This window comes from Xyrauchen texanus, chromosome 1 (genome assembly GCF_025860055.1).
Source record: "Xyrauchen texanus isolate HMW12.3.18 chromosome 1, RBS_HiC_50CHRs, whole genome shotgun sequence".
NCBI classification, from domain to species: domain Eukaryota; kingdom Metazoa; phylum Chordata; class Actinopteri; order Cypriniformes; family Catostomidae; genus Xyrauchen; species Xyrauchen texanus.
This window is the reverse complement of record NC_068276.1, coordinates 57,753,616-57,775,357: the sequence shown is the minus strand read 5'-3', so window position 1 is coordinate 57,775,357 and position 21,742 is coordinate 57,753,616. Positions and strand designations below refer to the sequence as shown.

At 40.4% G+C, this 21,742-nt stretch overlaps 1 protein-coding gene across 8 annotated transcripts in view; it reads left to right on the top strand.

Annotated features, from left to right (window-relative positions):
- LOC127646116 (protein kinase C and casein kinase II substrate protein 3-like) overlaps positions 1-21,742 on the top strand; it is a 55,910-nt gene that overhangs the window by 14,988 nt on the left and 19,180 nt on the right. For 6 of the 8 annotated variants that reach the window (XM_052129623.1, XM_052129614.1, XM_052129582.1 and 3 more), the window contains 6 exons: positions 7,818-7,918; positions 10,991-11,147; positions 13,373-13,608; positions 13,966-14,121; positions 16,128-16,303; positions 19,652-19,772. In XM_052129623.1, the coding sequence (XP_051985583.1) occupies positions 7,865-7,918; positions 10,991-11,147; positions 13,373-13,608; positions 13,966-14,121; positions 16,128-16,303; positions 19,652-19,772 (900 nt within the window). In that variant the 5' untranslated portion in view covers positions 7,818-7,864. Of the gene's footprint in view, positions 1-6,680; positions 6,719-6,761; positions 6,897-7,817; positions 7,919-10,990; positions 11,148-13,372; positions 13,609-13,965; positions 14,122-16,127; positions 16,304-19,651; positions 19,773-21,742 lie in introns of those variants that run through there. The other 2 variants (XM_052129597.1, XM_052129606.1) reach the window with 2 other exon arrangements.

Sequence of the window (21,742 nt, the reverse complement as noted above, 5' to 3'; positions counted from 1 at the left end):
CTGGAATAGAACATTATTTGTTTAGTAGATAAGTAGTAGTCTTTATAGTAAAAACATAATAGGGGGAACCAAGTGGTGGATGTCTTTGTTCTAAATGTCATACTATCGCACTGCCAGTTCTGCAGTATATACAGTAGCATGTATGCCCATATGTGCTTCTATATTTGCTAAACTATGCAGTATACATACTGTGTGGAATACCACACTGCGATATGCTCCACTTGAAGTTTGATTTCCAGTGTGACGAATGAATCAGTAGGTAATACAGTATGTGCCTTCTTTTTTTATTCCTATCTTTTACAGAACTATTTGATCACAGTGCCAAAGGTAACAAATTTTTTCACAAAAATGTATTATTAATGCAGAATAACTTGTTTTTCCACTGAGATGTCAACTGCATGACAGGTAAAGGTCATGTGACTGGTGTAATGAAGTCGCATGACAACAATGTAGCATACTTTTGTTTAAAATGTCTGTCGTCGTATAAATAAAAAAGAAGGACATCATTAGGAAGGCAGTAGGGCTAGTTATCTGGGGCGGCTGTGGCTAAGGTGGTAGAGGGGGTCGGCTGCTAATCGCAGTGTTGGCGGTTCGATTCCTGGCCCACACGACTCCACATGCCGAAGTGTCCTTGGGCAAGACAATGAACCCCAAGTTGCTCCCAATGGCAGGCTAGTGTCTTGCATGGCAGCTCTGCTGTCATTGGTGTGTGAATGGGTGAACGAGTCGCAGTGTGAAGCGATTTGAATACCGCTAAGGTTAAAAAGTGCTATATAAGTGCAGACCATTTACCATATATTGATTCAATTGCGATTTCAAAAGTTGTTATAGTTATAATGTCCATTTTGCTTACACATTAAAACAATTTGACGATTCTCCAAATCAATATCAAATTCTCAAAAAACGAATTTGAGTAAAAATTACCTTCTGGTTCAAGTAATTATTTAAGACAAGTAATCAGTAAGTAAGAAAGAAAAATTATTATTTGACAGTGTATTTAAGTAAACATTCAGAGATTGCAAAAAAAATAAATAAAAGACAACAAAATGACTGGTCTATATGGTTATACTACATTATAACTTTCTTAAAGGGATAGTTCACCCAAAAATGTACTCACCCTCATGATATCCCAGGTGTGTATGACTTTCTGACTTCAACAGAACACATTTGAAGAACGTGTGAAAATGCAAGTGGATGGTGATTTTACTTTTGAAGCTCCAAAATTCACAGCATAAATGTCATCCATACACAGGACTGGACTGGGAAGAGAAATCGGCCCGGGATTTTACATGGCAACTTGCCCAAAACTCGTTGGGGGGGGGGGGGTCTTTTTCTGCATATCGTGGGGCCATTTTGTTGTCCGTTCTGCATAACGTGGTGGCTCATTTTAGCTTATTGCGGCCCATTCGGCACATTACACGGCCGACACCGGCCAGTCCGCCTCTGATCAGCCCCACAGTGCGTCGGCCCACCGGGTAAATGCCAGGTATGCCAGATTACCAGTCCAGCCCTGTCCATACGACACCAACAGTTGTGACACGATCGCATTTGGTGCGAAAAAGATTAGTATTTAACTGAGCTGATATACTTTTCTACTTCAAGTGTGTTCTGCCGAAGAAAGGAAGTCATACAAACATGGGATATAATGAGGGTGAGTAAATAATGAGAGAATTAAATTTTTGGGTGAACTATAACTTTAAAGATACTTAAAAGGATAGTTCCAAAAATGTAAAATTCTCTCATCATTTACTCACCCTCATTATATCCCATGTTTGTATGACTTCCTTTCTTCGGCAGAACACAAACTAAGATTTTTAGAAGAATATCTCAGCTCTGTAGGTCCAAAAATCACATAAAGCAAGCCCTAAAATGTCTTAAATTAATTTTCTCAAAATTTAAGGTCATTAAAAGTCTTAAATATCTTAAAATAAATTCTATCAACAGAAGTCCTAATTATCATTTAAAGAGGTCTTTTATTTGGGGGCAGAAAGACAAGAATCATGATATGAACTTATGTGATCAACAAACTTTATAAATAAAATAAATACAACTTTAATTAAATGAATGCATGCGCTGCGTCCTTCAAAGTGAAAACATGGAACTGTTGTATTTTCTCCAATCACACGGGGTGTTTTGAGTGTTTCAAGCTGTTGCAGAGCCGTTTGCAATCAATAAGCCATATTGGAAATTTATGACAAACGATCACTAAAGATCAACTGTTGAAGATGATGTAGTCTTGTGAAATATGACCATGTTTATTATTTTTTTGTATTATTTTGTATTATTTTTTTTATCCCCTTTTTTAGTCACTTTTACCTCCTGGAGGTCCTAAAGGTGTGGTCACATTTACCTCCTGGAGGTCCTAAAGGTGTGGTCACTTTTACCTCCTGGAGGTCCTAAAGGTGTGGTCACTTTTACCTCCTGGAGGTCCTGAAGGTGTGGTCACATTTACCTCCTGGAGGTCCTGAAGGTGTGGTCACATTTACCTCCTGGAGGTCCTAAAGGTGTGGTCACTTTTACCTCCTGGAGGTCCTGAAGGTGCGGTCACTTTTACCTCCTGAAGGTGCGGTCACTTTTACCTCCTGGCGGTGTGGTCACATTTACCTCCTGGAGGTCCTAAAGTTGTGGTCACTTTTACCTCCTGGAGGTCCTGGAGGTGTGGTCACATTTACCTCCTGAAGGTGCGGTCACATTTACCTCCTGGAGGTGCGGTCACATTTACCTCTTGGAGGTCCTGGAGGTGCGGTCACTTTTACCTCCTGGAGGTCCTGGAGGTGCGGTCACATTTACCTCTTGGAGGTCCTGGAGGTGCGGTCACTTTTACCTCCTGGAGGTGCGGTCACTTTTACCTCCTGGAGGGCCTAAAGGTGTGGTCACATTTACCTCCTGGAGGTCCTAAAGGTGTGGTCACTTTTACCTCCTGGAGGTCCTAGAGGTGTGGTCACTTTTACCTCCTGGAGGTCCTGGAGGTGTGGTCACTTTTACCTCCTGAAGGTGCGGTCACATTTACCTCCTGGAGGTCCTGGAGGTGCGGTCACATTTACCTCCTGGAGGTCCTGGAGGTGCGGTCACATTTACCTCCTGGCGTTGCGGTCACTTTTACTTCCTGGAGGTCCTGGAGGTGTGGTCACTTTTACCTCCTGGAGGTCCTAAAGGAGGACTAGCATTATTGCAACTCTGTGAGTGCTCTCAGAAAACTTTTGCGCACAAAGCATCAATATAGGGATTGTTCAAATACTATACATTGCGAATCAGGTTTTGAACTCTGTTTTAACCAGCCCTATACTCTTCAGCGTATATTGTGTCAAGCACGGAATATAATGTAACATACTCCACTTTACCTTCCATTTACAGTGTGATGAATAATTTCTGAAGTTCTGTACTCATTTGATCGGCCTACCAAGAGTCAAGACATTTTTACACAATATTGAAATAATAAAAAAAAGGGCAAAATAACCATTTTATTTTTTAGATGATACCTGGGTGGACACCACTGGCAGAATTAAGCACACATGTAATGAGTTCATTTGTCAAACATCATAAAGTCACAACTGAAATTTTATCATTACATAATGCACTCTTTTGCACAGATAGTGCATGTAATACTACACTACACTAGTAAGCACTACACTAGTTTTCCCTTCCAAACACAACATTTGAAGTAGCAGCTGAGGTTTAAGTGAGGTTCTCATATCTGCTCGCCTTTTGGCATGTTTATGGGAAATGCCACCATCAGTGGCCGAGTTTCTACTACCACTTCTTCCTTCAGCTCACAAGGAGGAAGTTCAAGGGAAGTAATCCAAGCTATTTATTTGCTGGAAAAAGCTCCCTAGTTAGTCAGGGCTTTGATCATGGAGTCGGCCATTTCTGGGGCTGTCTCAATCGCAAAATGCAGTGCGCTGAAACGTTCGCTTCCTAAAAAATCCCACAATTCACAGTGAAAACAAGGGAGTATCCATGTTCAATATGTTCCCTTACTGGAACCATCATCATGTCTTCTGAAGTCATTAGATGAGCAAAAGTGTAAATATACAATGTCATAGCCTTATTTTCTCTTTAAAAGAGATGTTGTTTGTAATGTTGGTCATCCATAATGACCATGAAAGGAAAGCAATCTTTTAAATGTTAAAATTGTTAACGGTGGATTTAAATTCACCATTTAAACTCATTTATATTTTTATTTCTTTTATTTAATGTCATTTATCTTGCATATTAACACTACGTTTGAAAATCTTCAATGAAATTGAACAATAGTGCCATTTATACAGCAATGGTGCTGATTAATAACAGCTGCGCTTGAATGCGTGAGCTCGTTAACGTGTCATGGGTGATTTGAGTCAAAAGTATCCCAATTTTCAGTGAATGAACACCCTTGCCATTGCCCAAATTCGTGTTCACGCTATACTGATTCATGACATAGGGAGCCTATTGAGACACACCCAAAGACTTCTCCTTTTCAAACCTTTGTGTTCCAGAATCAAACTTAAATGATATGATTTGCAATTTACATAGCAACAGATAGCTGTGTTAAAATGGATCTGTTTGAAATTAGGAATGTAGAAAACTGTAGGCTATATTTTCTAAATGTGTTTGTTGGTGGGTTGACTAGACAATTCGTTCACCTACAGTATGATGCATTCTTGTGTTCTATAATGGATGGATGGAGCGTAACAGAATTGAACCGAACGCAGAGTTCTCAAGACAAATTTTTTAAAAGTTGAACTACTTTAAACTTGGCAAGTCGTCTTGAAAATGCAATTCTCCCCCCACCTCGCACAATTGAAAATATTTGGCCATAGTGGTGGTGCTTTAAAGGAAAATTTTTTAGAGATGCAGGTTTTAACGTGCAAAGTTGTGTCTCTAAAATCATCCCAGTTAAATATATATGTACTGAAACTCTCTAGTAGTCCTCACTAATTGAGATGGGGTTTTTTTTTAACCATTATTTGACTAGTCGTCTATCTTTGCAATATCAGGGGCGGCATATACTGTTAAAGGGATAGTTTATCCAAAACATTTTAATTCTGTTATCATTTGCTCACCTTCAGGTTTTTGCAATCCCGTATGGCTTTCTTTCCTCTGTGAAACACAAAAGAAGTTATGCAAAATGTTGGCCTCAGTCACCATCTTTTTTCCAGACAATGAGGGTGCGTAAATTATTTTTTGGTGAACTGCCCCTTTTAATAGATCTAGTTGGAATCCGTTTCCACAATAGAATGTTTGACATCTTTGAAAATGTATTGCAAAGCAGAATTTGCACAACAAAATACAATTATTTCATCCACAGCAATCGCTCATTAACACTCTGGTTCCCAAGTGCCCCTCTAGGATGCTAATTTTCCATTAGCATAGCCAGTTTGGCCTGAATTGGAAGCAGATGCTCTTGCGAGGCCGAGCCCGCTGCTTCCTCCAGTTTGTTGTGTCTGTTTGAGGAAGCTATACAACCTTGGTTCAAACAATGCAGTGATGACCCAAGGCCACAAATGCTGCTAAATGTACACAAGCTTGGGGAAAGTGTGTATAAGGTTCATCGGGTGTACCCCTGCTCACTCTGTTTGGACTGAAAATAGTTTATGCAATAGCCAAAGCTTGAGGCTTTCTGTTTGTGTGTCAAAGGAGTAGTTCACCCAAAAATGATGTCATTATTTACCCACCATGCTATTCCAAAACCCTATAATGTTCTTCCTTAGAACTTTTCCAAACTTGAAAGAACGTGCGTATCATTGAAGTGGTCCTGATACAATAGTGGTTGTTTGAAGAACAGACAAAAATGTAAAGGAATGTTCACAATCGGCAACATTTGTGGTATAATTCTGATTACCACAAAAAAAAAGAAATACGATTTTGACTCATCCCTCGTTTATTTACTGGCCCCGTTTACTACCAATGTGAGTGCCTAAATCCCAGAGTATGCTCTGGATGGACACAAACACTAGGTGTCCGTGTACAGGACGTGTGATGGAAATGTCTCCATAAGCTTAGTGCTTGAGCACTGAACACACGTGACCCGTTTCTTCCAACCGTGCGTACTCTGAACGCACATGTATGCACATGCACCTTGAATTATTTGCACAAATTAGTTGGATGGTGAAACGACAAAGAGGGACCCCCCCCCTGGTCAGACAAAGTGAAAACCTATTGCCCACCCTAAAGGCCAAAATGCCACCTCAGATTTCATATCCTATTACCGGCCCTGCTGTAGCCTTGACATTTTATTTTTATTTATTTATGTGAGGGACGCATCAAGCAAGTTTAACTTGAGAACCAGATTGGTCCAATTCGTGAATGAATCATTTAGGCTGGTTTTAGGAATTGGATTAATGGACTCAAAAAAAGGTGGCCAGCCCAAGATATGAACTTTCATGCTCCACGAAAGAACAAAAGTCATACAGGTTTGGAATAAGGGTGAGTGAATGAGAGAATTTTCATATTTGGATGTACTATCCCCTTGATTAAACGGGTTATTATAGGATCATGAGTAAAATGTGTCTCTTCCCATGCTTCACTGAGCAATAACAAATGGACATTTACATGTCAACGGCTTTATATTTATCAGCATGACTGTTCCTAGTTCAGAGCTGCAAGGAAGACTAGTGGGTGGACCTGGGTGACTGTGGCATCATTATCTTTAACATGACTTTACTACCCCACCCAGACTGGAGTAGAGCAGCTTGTGCCTTGCCTCGTTTGCCTTAGACAGATGCAAAGCTGCTCAGAGGTGAGACTAGCCTAACCTTGCTTTCCCGCTGTATCTGAATGCAGGATTACTCCGTCCCGGCTAGACATCCTAGCTGTAAACACCATGGAATGTTAGGTCATCAGAGGATGCTAGCAAGGCCGTGGTGAATGGTCTGTGGAATAATATTCAGAACAGAGGGATTTCTGTGCTTTTTGTGGTTTGTTTCTCTTCAATCAGTTGTTTGTATTAGACTTGAGGGCATGTAGAGAAGAGACTGGATGAACTAGTTTCTTTGTACCGAGGCTGTTGTCTTTTGTTGTATTTGGCTTATTTGATCACATCGAAAATAGTGCTGCAACTAGGGATGCACAAATTGGTTTCCTGAACAACTAGTCGACTGATTGGTCTAAATGAAGCCCTGTAAATTGAGGCTAGTTTCCATCTCACCCGAAACCGTTCTGACATGTTTCTTAGTGGGTGTTTACATAAGACGCATTTTTGCGTTCAAAAACAGCTAGCTGGAGTACAAATAAATTGGCATAGAATGCGGGAGTGTCGAAAAGCATATTTTTTTTTTTAAAAGTTGGATTATTTGACCTTGACACACCATCTTATAAATGCAACACCTCTGTCTGAATGTGTATGGCTGTTGTGGCGATGCTTCTAAGGGAATGCATTTTAAAAAAGCAGCTTTTCCAAGAGCATTTTACCATGCAAACTGTTTTACTATTCTAGGGTATACTTTGTTTTTCCATGTTTCATTCAGCCTTTCAAAGTAAACTTTTTGACCACGAGCCCATATGGACCCGTTCATCACATGGGCACTTCAACTGCTTTGTGATATTCTTTAGTACAGTTAAAGGCATGCGCATACAGATGCGGAGTGTCCATGTGTCTAGTAAAACAAAGTTGCACGTGGACGATGCGCACATACTGTGCTGATGACAAAATTTGAGTGTGAAGTTGTGTGTGAAACAACATAGCGGCACCTGCAAAACCAAAGAATATTTTGGGCCAAATCAACCTCACTAAATGAATGTCAGTTGTCAGACGACTAGTTGAACATCGTAACCCATCCTTAGCTGTGACTAACTTGAGTAATTGGTCCATATTTGATTTTGCGTCTTGTTTTTCTCAGTTTGACAGACAGCCGCCATCATTCTGTGCTGCAAGGGCGACCCCAAAATGTCTTCCAACGGCGATCTGCAAGACGTTGGGAGCTGGGACAGCTTCTGGGAGGTAAATGCAAATACACACACATCTGTACTGGTAGAGTGGACCGCAAACTGTGGCATCCAGCCAGCAAGTTAGCAAGCACAGGGAGGCTGTTTTATGCTCTTGTCTCTTGTATGTGTCCGAGGGAGTGTATGCGACATTTTAATGAGCTCTGTAAGAGGTATCCGCCTCTGGCAGGGTTTATAGTGCACTACTCCAAACACTGACTCTTCAAGGACACTTGGTCAAGTCCACACTTGCATTGGAGAAAGCAAATAGTGCTTTTAGATATTGTTAAGTTATAGTTAAAGGTTAAAGGCTCAAGCACTGAACGTGTACGTCACTATTTTTATAACCTCACGTACTCTGAATGTGCAGTATACGCATGCACCAATAATTGGGTCCACAAGGTGGCAACACTCACCATTGAGCCTTTGCGGTCACGAAGAAGTGCTATAAGATGTAATTTCCACTAAAGTAAAGGACACAAAGGTGTAAACCGCAATAGTGGATGTGCACGTCAAGAGCGTGTGTGTGAGGAGGTCAGGAGATACATGCAATTGTATGACTCAAGTATATATAATCTAAAAGACAGCTTTATGGGTCTAAACCAGTGGTTCCCAACCTGGGTGCCGCCAGAACTGGCTAGGGGTGCTGCGAAATCTCTGCTCCGTTTAATATTTTAATAGGCAAGAGTTAAAAGTTCCGGCAGTACCAAGTAGTGACTCAATTCCGTATTTGCACACTGTTGCGCTCGTGAACATTTAAATGCGCTAAATGAATGTAAACACACGTTAATGTATTAAGGCAGTGTTAACAGATGGGACAAAAATCTGAGCCGTCTTGACATGATATTAATGTAAGACGTTAAAGTATTACTTTATGCAGACAGGACAAGCATCCTAGATATCAAAATATCTGATCTGTGCGATGTGTAAATGCAGCCTAACAGACCTGCTGCAGCTGTTATAAGCCCATCGTTAACATTAATCAAACAACAATATTGACAAGAAAAAGAGAAAATCACTCGGTGTCCTTGGCTGGTGTAAAGGGATTAATGGAAAGGAGGTGGCGAGAACCGGCTTGATGATATAAACAATATTTAATTACCGTAATTTCCGGACTATAAGCCGCAACTTTTTTCCCACGCTTTGAACCTCGCGGCTTATACAATGACGCGGCTAATATATGGATTTTTCCCGCTTTCAAATTTTATACAAAAAAAACAAAAACATTCTGTGACGTGCTCAGTTTTTTGGCGGCGTGAAGCTTTCATTAGACCAATGAAATTGCCGAACGGGTTAAGGTCAAAACAGCTTTTTTTGTTTACGGTTTAGATTAAATCGAGTGCGCTCAAACTTCCCATCATTCTGATTACGGTAGTAATTTTGTCACCCTCACCATGGCAAAGACATGGAGAAACGCATATGATGCTGCTTTCAAGTTGAAGGCGATTGATCTGGCTGTTGAAAAGGAAATAGAGCTGCTGCACGGGAGCTTGGTCTTAATGAGTCGATGATAAGACGTTGGAAACAGCAGCGTGAGGAATTGACTCAGTGCAAAAAGACAACTAAATCTGAGGCTATTCAACTCCGACACCGAAGGAGATGACTTCAGCGGTTTCAGTGCACAGGACGAGGAAGATAGTGACCAATTACTTTATTGGTAGGCTACTGTTTACAGCAAATGTTTTATTACAAGCCGTGTGTGGCAGCGGGGGCGTGGTCAAGCGCCCGTCCGGGAGAGAAAAGCTGTAAGGGCGCTTACACCTGCGCTAAATTATGTCTAACACCGGTGTCTAATTTCAAGTGCCCTGCTTCACATGTCCTTCTTGGGAAAACTGTCACACGGGCACCAGTGTGACAGTTTTCAGCAGGGCACTTGACGTTCCAGGTAAGGCTTTTAATGGCCACAGCAATGTTTACAATCAATTTTATAAAGTTTCTCAATTCTTCTATGCGCCAACACTAGACTGACGTGTGTCACTTTCTCAGCTCTGTGGCTGCTGCCTTTTTATGCCGCTCTCCCCATGCTTACTGAAATTAGACACCGGTGTTAGACATAATTTAGCTCAGGTGTAAGCGCCCTTACCGCTTTTCTCTCCCGGACGGGCGCTTGACCACGCCCCCGCTGCCACACCGTGTTTCGTTAAAGCCTGAGTAAAGTTAATTTGTTTCAATGTACCGGTAGGCACCTGCGGCTTATAGACAGGTGCGGCTTATTTATGTTCAAAATAATATTTTATTTAAAAATCAGTGGGTGCGGCTTATATTCAGGTGCGCTCAATAGTCCGGAAATTACGGTAAATAAAAAGACACACATGTGGCAGCTGCACGGAAATGCTCTCTCTCTCTGTCGCACCACCATCCGCAGTCGGCCTTTATCCCTCTCTATTGATTAGCCTGATAAGGGGCGGTCCTCTGGCACCGGCAGATGGGTTTTGGTGGATGGTAGGGGTCTCCTCCGCCCCTGGCAGCGATATCTTGCTCCAGGTGGTTGGCAGTGAGCCCCTCCCCAATCGCGAATGGCGTTCTTATCCACGCCTCCTTTCCATGTTTTGGCACCAATGAAACAGGGTAAATGAGAAAAGAAGAGGTGATTATCGCATGAGGCATCAAAGTAATAATTAATTAATAGGGCAGCTTCCTGTAGCTCGCTCTCTCACGAACTGCCGCCTCCAGCCGCCTTTAACATTCTCGGGTTTAGGCGCCGGGCATGCGTCATCACGGCCCGGCCCCCTTCCTCCTCGCCACACCACATGCATACTCTGATGTTACATGAAAGGTTGTCGAGGGGGCAAAGGCAAAAATTACCAGGATGAATTTAAATAAAACCAAGCAAATCATAGCGAGCTATGGGAGTGAGACTCAGCCTACTGATGTGGGAGACAGTAATGCAAAAGTAACCCACTACTTTGAATAATGATGTAAAATAGTTACTTTTAAAAGTAATGATCCTACTATCTGAACATAGAAGGGATGTTGATTTGGTGAAATCGGGAACAATCTGGAAGATTTCTTGGATAGAAGTACTTAAACTCTTTTGTGAAATATTTAGTTTGACTCTCTGATGTGACTCTAATATGTCTTCGGACAGCCGGGGAACTACAAGAGGACAGTAAAGCGCATTGACGATGGCTACAAGCTGTGCAACGAGCTGGTCATCTGTTTCCAGGAGCGAGCCAAGATTGAGAGAGGCTATTCCCAGCAGCTCAGTGATTGGGCCAGAAAATGGAGGGGTGTTGTGGAGAAAGGTGAGTGAGGCTTTGGGACCGACCAGAGTCTAATTTACAAGGGCTCTACCATCCTCTCTAAATAGATGCATCTCTCCACAGTTACATCAACACATTCTATTCTGATGAGTTATTAAGTATCCCTTTCAGATGATGTTCTGGTCAGATCTTTCATTCACGCAACCAATGTCCTCCCTTAGACTTCCTTTTTTGTATTCGTTCAGAGTGTTTACTGATGGTGCTCTAGGGTGTAGCATACACACAGGGTGTTCAAATAGATTGACTTTTGCTCCAAATCAGCTACATGGAAGGCAACGGAAAGGAATAAAACACAGATGTCTTAAGATATGTATATAAAATGTGACACAGCATTTAAAAAATTCAAAGTTCATGGCACAAGACACTGAAAAAGGAAAGATGCAATGCCACAGCCATAGACGTCTGTCTGACGCATTTGTACATAGACCAGCAATGACAGAATGCAATTATGCATCCTGTAGGAACATCTGACTTTTAGGCATATTTTGACATGCATCTTTTTTGTAGTCTGAACAGCAAAAAAAAATTATGAAATTAGATTTTTTTTTATGGTTTAATTTTTTTATTGTAATCTCCTTTTTTCTGTTTCTGTCATATCAGAATTTCTGTACTTTTTTTTTCATCATTTTTAGATATTAAGCTTCAAATGCAATGCAGATGGCATCTAAGTATGTGTAGGTGTAGATGTGTAAAATACTGATGTGTCACCTATGTTGTCTTGAGCACCTCAGCAGTTTGTCACTTTGCATTTTGTTTACACATGTCAAAATGAAAGTAACTAATGTGCATATACTGGATATTGACTATACCATACTGATCTTTTCTGAGCACTGTCAGATTTATTTAGTCAGAGAACAGTCAGATTGCATTTGAAAAATGAATCTGAATTGTTTGTAGTGTAAACAAAGCCTGAGTGTCTTGAAGTGACCTTTAAAGCAGCAGGGGATATGAGTGGATTATCTGCCAGTGAGAGCCTCAGGCTGACTATGTGGCCTTTAAGGGACAGGCAATGTCATTTCTGGATTCACAAGTATTTATTACATTATTGTAGCATCGGAGATGAGTTCAAAAGATGTGAACATGGAGGCAATTACTGTATGCTTGGACTTGAGTCGTTTAAAATAATAATAATACATACATTTTTTGGCATACTTTTGACGTTCCATGCTGAAAAATAAATCATCAAATTAATTAATAACTTCTCGAGTCCAAATACAATGTAATATAATGCATAGATATTAAAATAAAAGGGGCGGTCTCCTGGTTAAAGCGGACCAATCACAGCTGTTGTGGTGTGTGTTAATGCGACGCGCGGTTAAATTTTTGAAGAGGTGCACATCAGGCTATGGCTTGGGCTATGCATAGCCCAAGTCGTAGGTTAGAAGCAGAAGTATAAATCGGTCTTAACATGTTTAAAGTTCCATCTAATATTTCTAATATATTATAGCATACCAATACACAGTAGATAGGATTACAATATGCTGTTATGTAGCAATATAACATTATTGTCATGGCGGTACACTAAAATCTCACTAAAATCATGTTAACACATAGTGTTAGAAACCGTATGTTTTTAAAGCATTATTGAACCATTTTTTTTTTTCACCTCCCAATTTGGAACGGCCAAATTCCCAATGTGCAAAGTCCTCATGGTCGCGTAGTGATTCGCTCAGTCCGGGGTGGCGGAGGATGAATCTCAGCCACTGGCTAGTGCGGTGGACATGAGTCTAAAGGGCAGCTGCCTCCACATCTGAGACCATCAACCCACGCATCTTATCATGTGGCTTGTTGAGCACGTTGCCACGGAGACCTAGCGCGTGTGGAGGCTTCACGCCATCCACCGCGGCATCCGCACTCAACTCGCCACGCGCCCCAAAGACAACGAACCACATTATTGCGACCACAAGGAGGTTACCCCATGTGACTCTACCCTCCCTAGCAACCGGGCCAATTTGGTTGCTTAGGAGACCTGGCTGTAGTCACTCAGCATGCCCTGGGATTCAAACTAATGAACTCCAGGGGTGGTCTCCAGCGTCTTAACCACTGAGCTACCCAAAATCTGGGTTTAGGATTCCATATTCTATTATTTATGAACAATTGCATGATGTGGGACAGTTTCTGGCTATACCAAAGGATAACATGTAATGTGCTGATAGATATCTAAATGGTTTCCAACTGGTTAATCTAAACTGATTTCACTCCTGCAGGCCCACAGTATGGGACTCTGGAAAAGGCATGGCATGCATTTATGAATGCGGCCGACAGACTGAGTGAGATCCATATGGAACTAAAACAGAAACTGGTTGTTGAGGACAGCGAGAAGGTTAGAAACTGGCAGAAGGACGCCTTCCACAAGCAGATGATTGGTGGATTCCGTGAGACCAAAGATGCTGATGAAGGCTTCCGCAAGGCCCAGAAACCCTGGGTCAGAAAACTGAAAGACGTGAGTCTTTTCTGTGTGGAAATCTAAGACTGAATAATCACTCAATGTTTTTATTCTTCCATGCAGTATAAAAAGAGACAACATTCATGGTCAAAATGTGGACACCTCTTTCTGATAAATAGATGTTAGGCAGAATGTTAGTCCCAGTCTCTGGTCGCTATTATTGTAAGGAAAAAGTTGCAGTGAAGTGAGACTGAGGCTAACATTCTACCTAACATCTACATTTGTGTTTGACAGAAGATGGTTATATGAGTTTGGAATGACAGAATTTACTTGTTCTCCTACTGTTGGTTGGGGGGGGGGTCTTTTTAGTTATGATTAAATAGTTTGAGGACGTTAATTTCTTCTCTCTGGTAGGTGGAGTCCTCAAAGAAGAGTTACCACCAAGCCCGTAAGGAAGAGCGCACTGCGCTAACCCGTGAAACTCATGCCAAGGCTGACACCACCAAATCCCCGGAGGAGGTCCGCAAGTTCACAGACCGTCTGGAGAAATGTACACAAGAGGCCGAAAAGGTACCATAAGAAGAAACAGACTCAATGGATCTATCAGTACAGTCATGGATTTGTCATTTTTAGTTTGGAAATCTCAAATCTGGAGTGCAACATTTTCCACCTAATGAGTCAATTAAAGGTGGACTCAGTCATTTTTTTTGTTTTACTCCTAAATTAATTAATTGTAATTTTGATACATATGCATAAAAGCATGAGCACTCTCAAGAGATGAGGACTCGTCATATCAGTAACCTTATAAAAGCTGTTTTATTGTTTATATGGGGAGGGGCGCCCTCATGGGGGCTGCCATTTTAGAATCACATGACAAAACTGACATCACAAAACTGTTGATTTTGAATGATGCTGCATCCACACCACTAGGTGTCACTGAATGTCCAAGATGACACAAGCAAAAAGTTATTGAGTGCACCTTTTTAACTTTTTTCTGTGTTAAAATACTTACTCCAATGTTGGCTATTGTAAATAAGTAAACTATTTGTTTTCTTGTTAAATACTTTTTTGGGCACATGTTTGGTCAAACACAGCAACATTGACTCTGAGTTTGGGGCAGAGCTAACTGTTTCATTGCCCAGTGGAAGACGGGGAGTGTTCGAAAAACCTGTTTGATAACTAGCATCAACAAACGGTCTTGCTAGTTACGTATATATTACTCACTTCAACAAGTGCCCATGTTTAGATTGAGGAAAATGGGTGTGGAAAGAAATGACTATGAACGTAAGGCAAGTATTAGACAAGACTAGGCTTGCTTGATCGTAGTGTAGTGTTAAGGCCCCTTAATCATGAGGTTTTTGGAGTTGCTGTGACGATGCTAACTCATGGGTTTGAATTACATGTTGTTGAATGTGTAGATTCATTTACAGAACTGTACTTTAAAAATGCAGTTTTGGTTTTCTCAAAGGCATAAAGGGAAACGTCAACATTTTTGAGGAAAATTACAAATTAGAGCCCTTTAAAAAATTGCTTTGGTTTTCAACAATTTAGTTAATAGTCTTTTAGATGGTTATGAAATTCATATTTGCCCATTTATATGTACTAATTTAGCTGACACATATGTTAGTACATTTGTGCATTTAGATCTAATATACCCTTGCATAGCCAGACTTATGACTAGCAGTCTGTATTGCAGCTAATTTTGACCAAACATCTGCCCACTTAAGCCCAAAGTGTACTTTGGATTTGACACGAAGGCTTAGCGTCTTCTTACAGTCCAACACAGCCTTTCAAAAGTATGCTTCATTTGACTGCGTGCACATAAACAGGCAGTTGGTAGCATGCACGCTTTGACTGCTATGACATACTGGACTATTTCCAGGGCTTGACAATAAGGACTGCCCGATGGCCCGGGGCCAGTGTGAGAGATATTCGGATCAGTTGCTAGATCTGTCACTTGCCCGATCAGGCCAGTGCTGCACTTATAAAGTTAGTGCAACAAGACAACAAGCGCAAGAGCTCAAAAATTACACAGAGTGAACAAAGTCTTGTAATCGAGCACTCTGAGACGAGCGAGCATGATTATATTTAGCTCCCAAAGATGTGGGATTTTAAGTGAATTCGGGTTTCTGTGGATAAATGCATTTTTTGTTGAAGATTAAAAACTAGCTATGATGTATGTGGCATGTGTGCTGTCTGTGGTCCCGTGAAAGTTAAGACAAGGATTTTGATAGTGAACGCATTACATGGAGGAGACGAGGCGGAGATGCTTACAATGTTACTATGGAGATTATACAATGGCAGCTGTGCATTTGGATATGTTGTGACTGCTTCAGGCTTTTCAAACATTTGTTTTGCCGCTGTCAAACAGCGTTGTGCGCTTGACTACACTAGATTGCCTACACTAGATTGCAGGTAGTTTGAGAATAAGACTCCGATTTCTGCCTTGAAATGCCACTTGCAGAAGAACTGTTGAGTGAATTCACCCATTATAGTGTTTCTCAAGTGATCTTTGAAACTTTGTGTTCATTTAATGACTCCTGATCAGTGCTTGTGTTTTGGATTTTCTCTCTCAGGCTAAGGAGCGTTATGAGAGAGCTCTGGATGAGCTCAATCGCTGTAACCCACGTTACATGGAGGACATGGAGCAGGTGTTTGAAATTACCCAGGAGGCGGAGAAGAAGAGGTTGCTTTTCTTTAAAGAGGTGCTGCAGGACATTCACCAGCACCTGGACCTCTCCAGCAATGATGGGTTAGTCCATGAGGCTGTATTTGTTTTTCTTCTTTTTTTAGAGCACTGATTCACTATCTGCTGTCTACATCGACAGTTACCATCTAACCAAAGAAGTGACTGTTTAACTGAGTAACATCAAAGTATCTGTGAGGCAAGTTGGTTTACTCTGTGGCCAAATTAACCATGAATGCGGGCTCCAAAATGGCTTTTCATGTAACAATTGCATTGCAGTAACAATGGTACTATAAATATTGCTTCTTATGATCAAACCGCGGTTAAAAAGAAAAAAGATACCTTTTATTACGTGTTGCAGTGTCTGGATGTGGTGTCTGGATAGGAGCGTTTTAGTATGTGAAGTATCGAAGGCATTTCATTTAGCTGCTTACTGTTTTGCGCAGTCTTTGAAAAGCCACCCATAATGCCTAAAAATACTATCTATGTAGGTGGCTCACTAGAGGTTGGGACGGAGCCATTGAGAGACTGACGGGAACAGATGTCCAGAAGTTTGAGCTTATGCCAAGAAAACTGACATTACAGAAATGGAGAACTCCGTTTCCAATTTATTTGACCTGGTCATTTGGACAATGTTAACCATTAATAAGTGCTTATTTGTATTCCCATGCTCACAGCTATCGTTATGTTTACTTAATGTGGAATGCTGAGCATGTCGTTGACTATTAACCAGGGTCATTTCAAAAGAGCTGAAAGTTAGAGCTAATTTTTTTTGAGCATATACTTCCTATTGTTTTATTGGTTAAAAAAAAAAAAAAAAAGTTGTTCACTCAAATTAAAATGCTTCATTATTTACGCTACCTCTTGTTGTTCAAAATCCATGTGTTTTTTTTTTTTTCTTCCATTGAACACAAAAGAAGCAGAATGTTAGGCTCAGTCGACATTCACTTTCATTACTCCCTTTTACAACTAGTGATGTCAAAATGTCCGGTACTTCGGTACCAAGTCAGTACTAAAATAAATAAGCTGTAACAATACCAGTGTTTCTGCAGTACTGCTAGTACCGATCACGGACTCTATCCGGTACCAGCGCACTGTACGACTGACACACGGCCTCTTTAAAATGCTCACAGGCTTATAATGCGTGCCATATTACTCCATTTATGCTGAAATGGACAATTCATCCAAGTGACATGTCCTAGTGTGATTCATTAAACCGATGAAGGCTGCAGTCTTACTTTGGACGAGCTGCATACTTTAAATCCGACTGCTCATACTCTGGAAACTCCACAGACATTGAGAATCATTCACGTTGTATGAGATGACAAAGCAGAGCACTAATCCACTGTGAACCATGCAGCACATATATTTATATAATTCAATCACAGCATCTGCACTTTAATCTCAGCTCATCTTTATTTATATCACATTTAAAACAACATAGTTGATTAAAGTGCTTCACAGTAATAAAATTTAAAACATAACATTAAAAATGACCACAAACACCAGTAGTCTAAAACACAAAATACAAACACTCCAAAACTGTGTCCTACTGTGTTCATTTGTCAGGGTAAAGAGATTTCAGACATCAGTGATCACACTGAGTCATGACGTGAACTATTTATCCGGAAAAGTGAAGCTTCCGGCAAAAAAAAAAAAAAACACGTCATAATAAAAGCACGATTCATAATTAAAATAAAATTATAGAAATTAAATAATTGAATGCAAATATATTACAATTGTATAATCAATCAATTAATCAATATAGCACATGCAAGACGGCTTTTTGAATAAAAGTTTGGCAAAAAATTCAATGACTTATTAGTTATATTTTCACTTATTAAAAGTTTTAAGAATTCATTGATTAGACACAATTTTTATTAAATTAAATGTTCTGTAAAATAATAATTATTCAACTAATTAACAAAAATAACTAAACTTGTGTGTTCAATAGCACATGATCATATTAGCATATTTTTGCTGTGGTATTGAAAACCGTGAAATTTCACTGGTATCGGTATCGACTACTGACATTTATGTACTGTAACAACACTAGTTACAACAAAAACAACTCGCTCCAAATCTGTCTCAGCAGTTCTGAAGAACGGAGCAGTTTCCCTTTGTTTAGCTGTAAAGACAGGGCTGGTGCTGTGTGCTAATCATGTAGTTTAGTTTCATGTTCAGGAATCTGTGTGTTTACTTTATCCCTCCCTCATCCTTTGTCTTTCTAAGGTACTTGATGTGCTCTGGTTCTTCAGTTTGAGGATCTTGATCTTTTACATTATCTTACGAATAACCGGTTAAGCATCAAATAGTCTAATAATGTTTATCTAAATAAAAGTTATTATATTATCTATTGTTTATAGTTAAGAAATACAGTATATGTGCATATAATGCTGTATACTATATATGTCTGAATAACATTTATTTATATATATATATATATATATATATATATATATATATATATATATATATATATATATATATATATATATATATAACTTTGATCACATTTGTACCCCATTCTGATGGTTGATGTGAACATTAACTGAAGCTCCTGACCCGTATCTGCATGATTTTATGCACTGCTGCTGCCACGTGATTGGCTGATTAGATAATCGCATGGATGCGATGTTTGTGTAAATCCTTAAACGTTATAACGTTATGATCAGTCATTATCATAGACATATCATATTAAAACAAATGTGTAATTAAAAGTAGATCCAGGATAATTCAGTATAATGATGATCCAAACCAGTTATCCAGACCAATTGGAGTCCATTTCTGCTTTACAAAATTGAAGGCTGGCTGCAACATGGACAACAAAGGGCCTTAGACTTTGGGGTCCTTTTAGATAAATGCTACACTTGTTCTTTTTTTTTAGGGGTTGAGATGACTGGTAGATACTGCAAAGGATTATAGAGCTGCCTCATTTATCCATTGTACCAGCAGTCCTACAGTCATTTAAGTCTATAGAATCTAAATAAGATGGTCCATTTATTGAAATAAATATGTGACACGCTTCATCCTTTTGAGCAATGCGATTTGATTTCTTCAGACTTCAAACAGCAACCAAACAGATTTGAGTTACATCACCCAAAAAGATTTTTGCTGCCTGTCTCAACAAAGCCTAAGATAGTCTGGCCCCTAGATATGGCTTAGGCCCCTAATTCTGTTTATTTTTATTTATTTTTTTATTCGTTTTCATATTCTGCCATGCAAAATCTCTTAAACCTACGCACCTAAACCTACGGTAAGTATGAGCACTACTAATAGTGATGTTTGACTTGGCAAGCAATATTTATAAAGTTGGTGTTTATTGTATTTTTTTACATACGGTTCCTTTTGTTGATTGTAGCATTGCGCAAATAAAACCTGTACTGACAGAGCCTGTGGAAAATCCCTATGCAGATTCCGGGGCCTGTACCGAGACCTCAGCCAGACCATCAGTGCAGCCAGTGACACGGAGGACCTCCGGTGGTGGAGAAACACGCATGGACCCGGCATGAGCATGAACTGGCCACAGTTTGAGGTACAGTAAGGGGCTGTTCACACAATGCATTTTGTATATTGTCTTGCTGTGTTTTGTTTTTATTATTTGGCCTAATTATTTTTAGACAGACATCTTTGAGCGTTGCAACATCTTTTGTTTTCATGCATCACAAGTGGGTTTAATTATACTGTACAGTAGCAACAATGCCACTTAAAGTAGATTGTGTGTGGATACCCCGAATTATACAACAGGATTTCTATTCTCATCCAAAAACAATAACTCTCAGTTTGCCTATTTCTATTTTCTCCGTTCTTTTTCACTTTTGTTCTCTTCCGATGTGTTCCGTCTTGCTTTTTAAAAGCAAGACTGCATTCAAAATACTGTTTTATTTATGTTTGCTACAATCCAGAATGCCTTTGAAAGCTTAGGGAAAATATGTGACATTTACAAGGCCAAACAGTCCTTCGGAGTTGTCAACCATATTGCCATTTCGGGCCCTGGGCTCCAGTGGTGGTGCATTTCTAGTGGGCTGAGTGTGAATGGGCTGTTGTCTTTGCATGGCCCATGAGTGGGTTCTGGAATGTTGGATTGCTCTCCCTAATGCACACCCCTCCCCCTGACCCCCATCACTGTACTTTCCAGCACTCTCCACAACACAAACACACAGACGTGCAGTGGCAGTGTCAGCATCTTCATTTGTGTAAATAGACACCCTGTAGGTTTGGATGTATGCGAGTATGTACAGATCTGTTTTGGAATCCAAGTGTTTCCGTGGCTCAAAACTCCCCCGTGGTGTGAATGTTTAATCGAGTGGTAGGAGGGCAGTGAAAAGCAGTCACAGAGCTTGCAAGAAGGCAGTTTTTAGACAAGTTAGTGCTCAGGTAAGTGACACCTCTAGAGGAATCTTCTGGCATCCTCCCTGCTCTGCCAGCACACTGGAGTTCTTTGTGTGAACGTAAATAGGCATTGGCCATCTCTCTCTCTCTCTCTCTCTCTCTCTCTCTCTCTGTGTCTCTCTCTCGGTGTCTCTCTCTCTCTCTCTCTCTCTCACTCTCTCTCTCTCTCTCTCTCTCTCTCTCTCTCGCTCTCTCTCTCTCTGTGCAGTCTTAGAAGTCTGACTAGATGTTGGTCTAGCATGTGACTCAAGAAAATACTGTATAAGCACTGTTATGTCAGTCACATTGTCTGACAATTATATTTATTTTTGTCCTGGTTTGTTTGTTATTTATGGGAAGGAAGACTTACTCCGAGACTAGGCTTGTAAAGTTATTGATATTCAAGGGATCACAAGGGATTTTTTTACAGCTGAAAATTTTCTGAAATATCTGTAATCATTAAAGTTAATGAATGAAAATTTATTAATGATTAACTTGAACAACACAAAATGGGTGTTGTTTTAAAACTCAGGGCCAGGACGTTTGGCAACATGACCAACTTTTTTATTTTTTGTAAAGACATTGTTTGTTCTAAAGTTAATAGAAAATGTTAAAATATTATATGGAAAATACACTGATCAGCAACAACATTAAAACCACAGACAGGTGAAGTGAATAACGTTTATCTTGTTATAATGGCACCTGCCAAGGGGTGGGATATATTAGGCAACAAGTGAACCATCAGTTCTTGAATTTCATGTGTTGGAAGCAGGAAAAATGGTCAAGCGTAAGGATCTGAGCGACTGTGACAAGGGCCAAATTGTGGTGGCTAGACGACTTGGTCAGACAATCTCAAAAACGGCAGGTCATGTATGGTGTTCCCAGTATGCAGTGGTTAGTACCTACCAAAAGTGGTCCAAGGACGACCCCTGTCCACCGCCGAAAGCACCTACAATGGGCACATGAGCATCAGAACTGGACCATGTAGCAATGGAAGAAGGTGGCCTGGTCTGTTGAATCACATTTTCTTTCAGATCATGTGGACTGCCAGGTGCGTGTGCATCGGTTACCTACCGAGGTAAGAGATGGCAGCAGGATGCACTATGGGAAGAAGGCAGGGTGATGCTCTGGGCA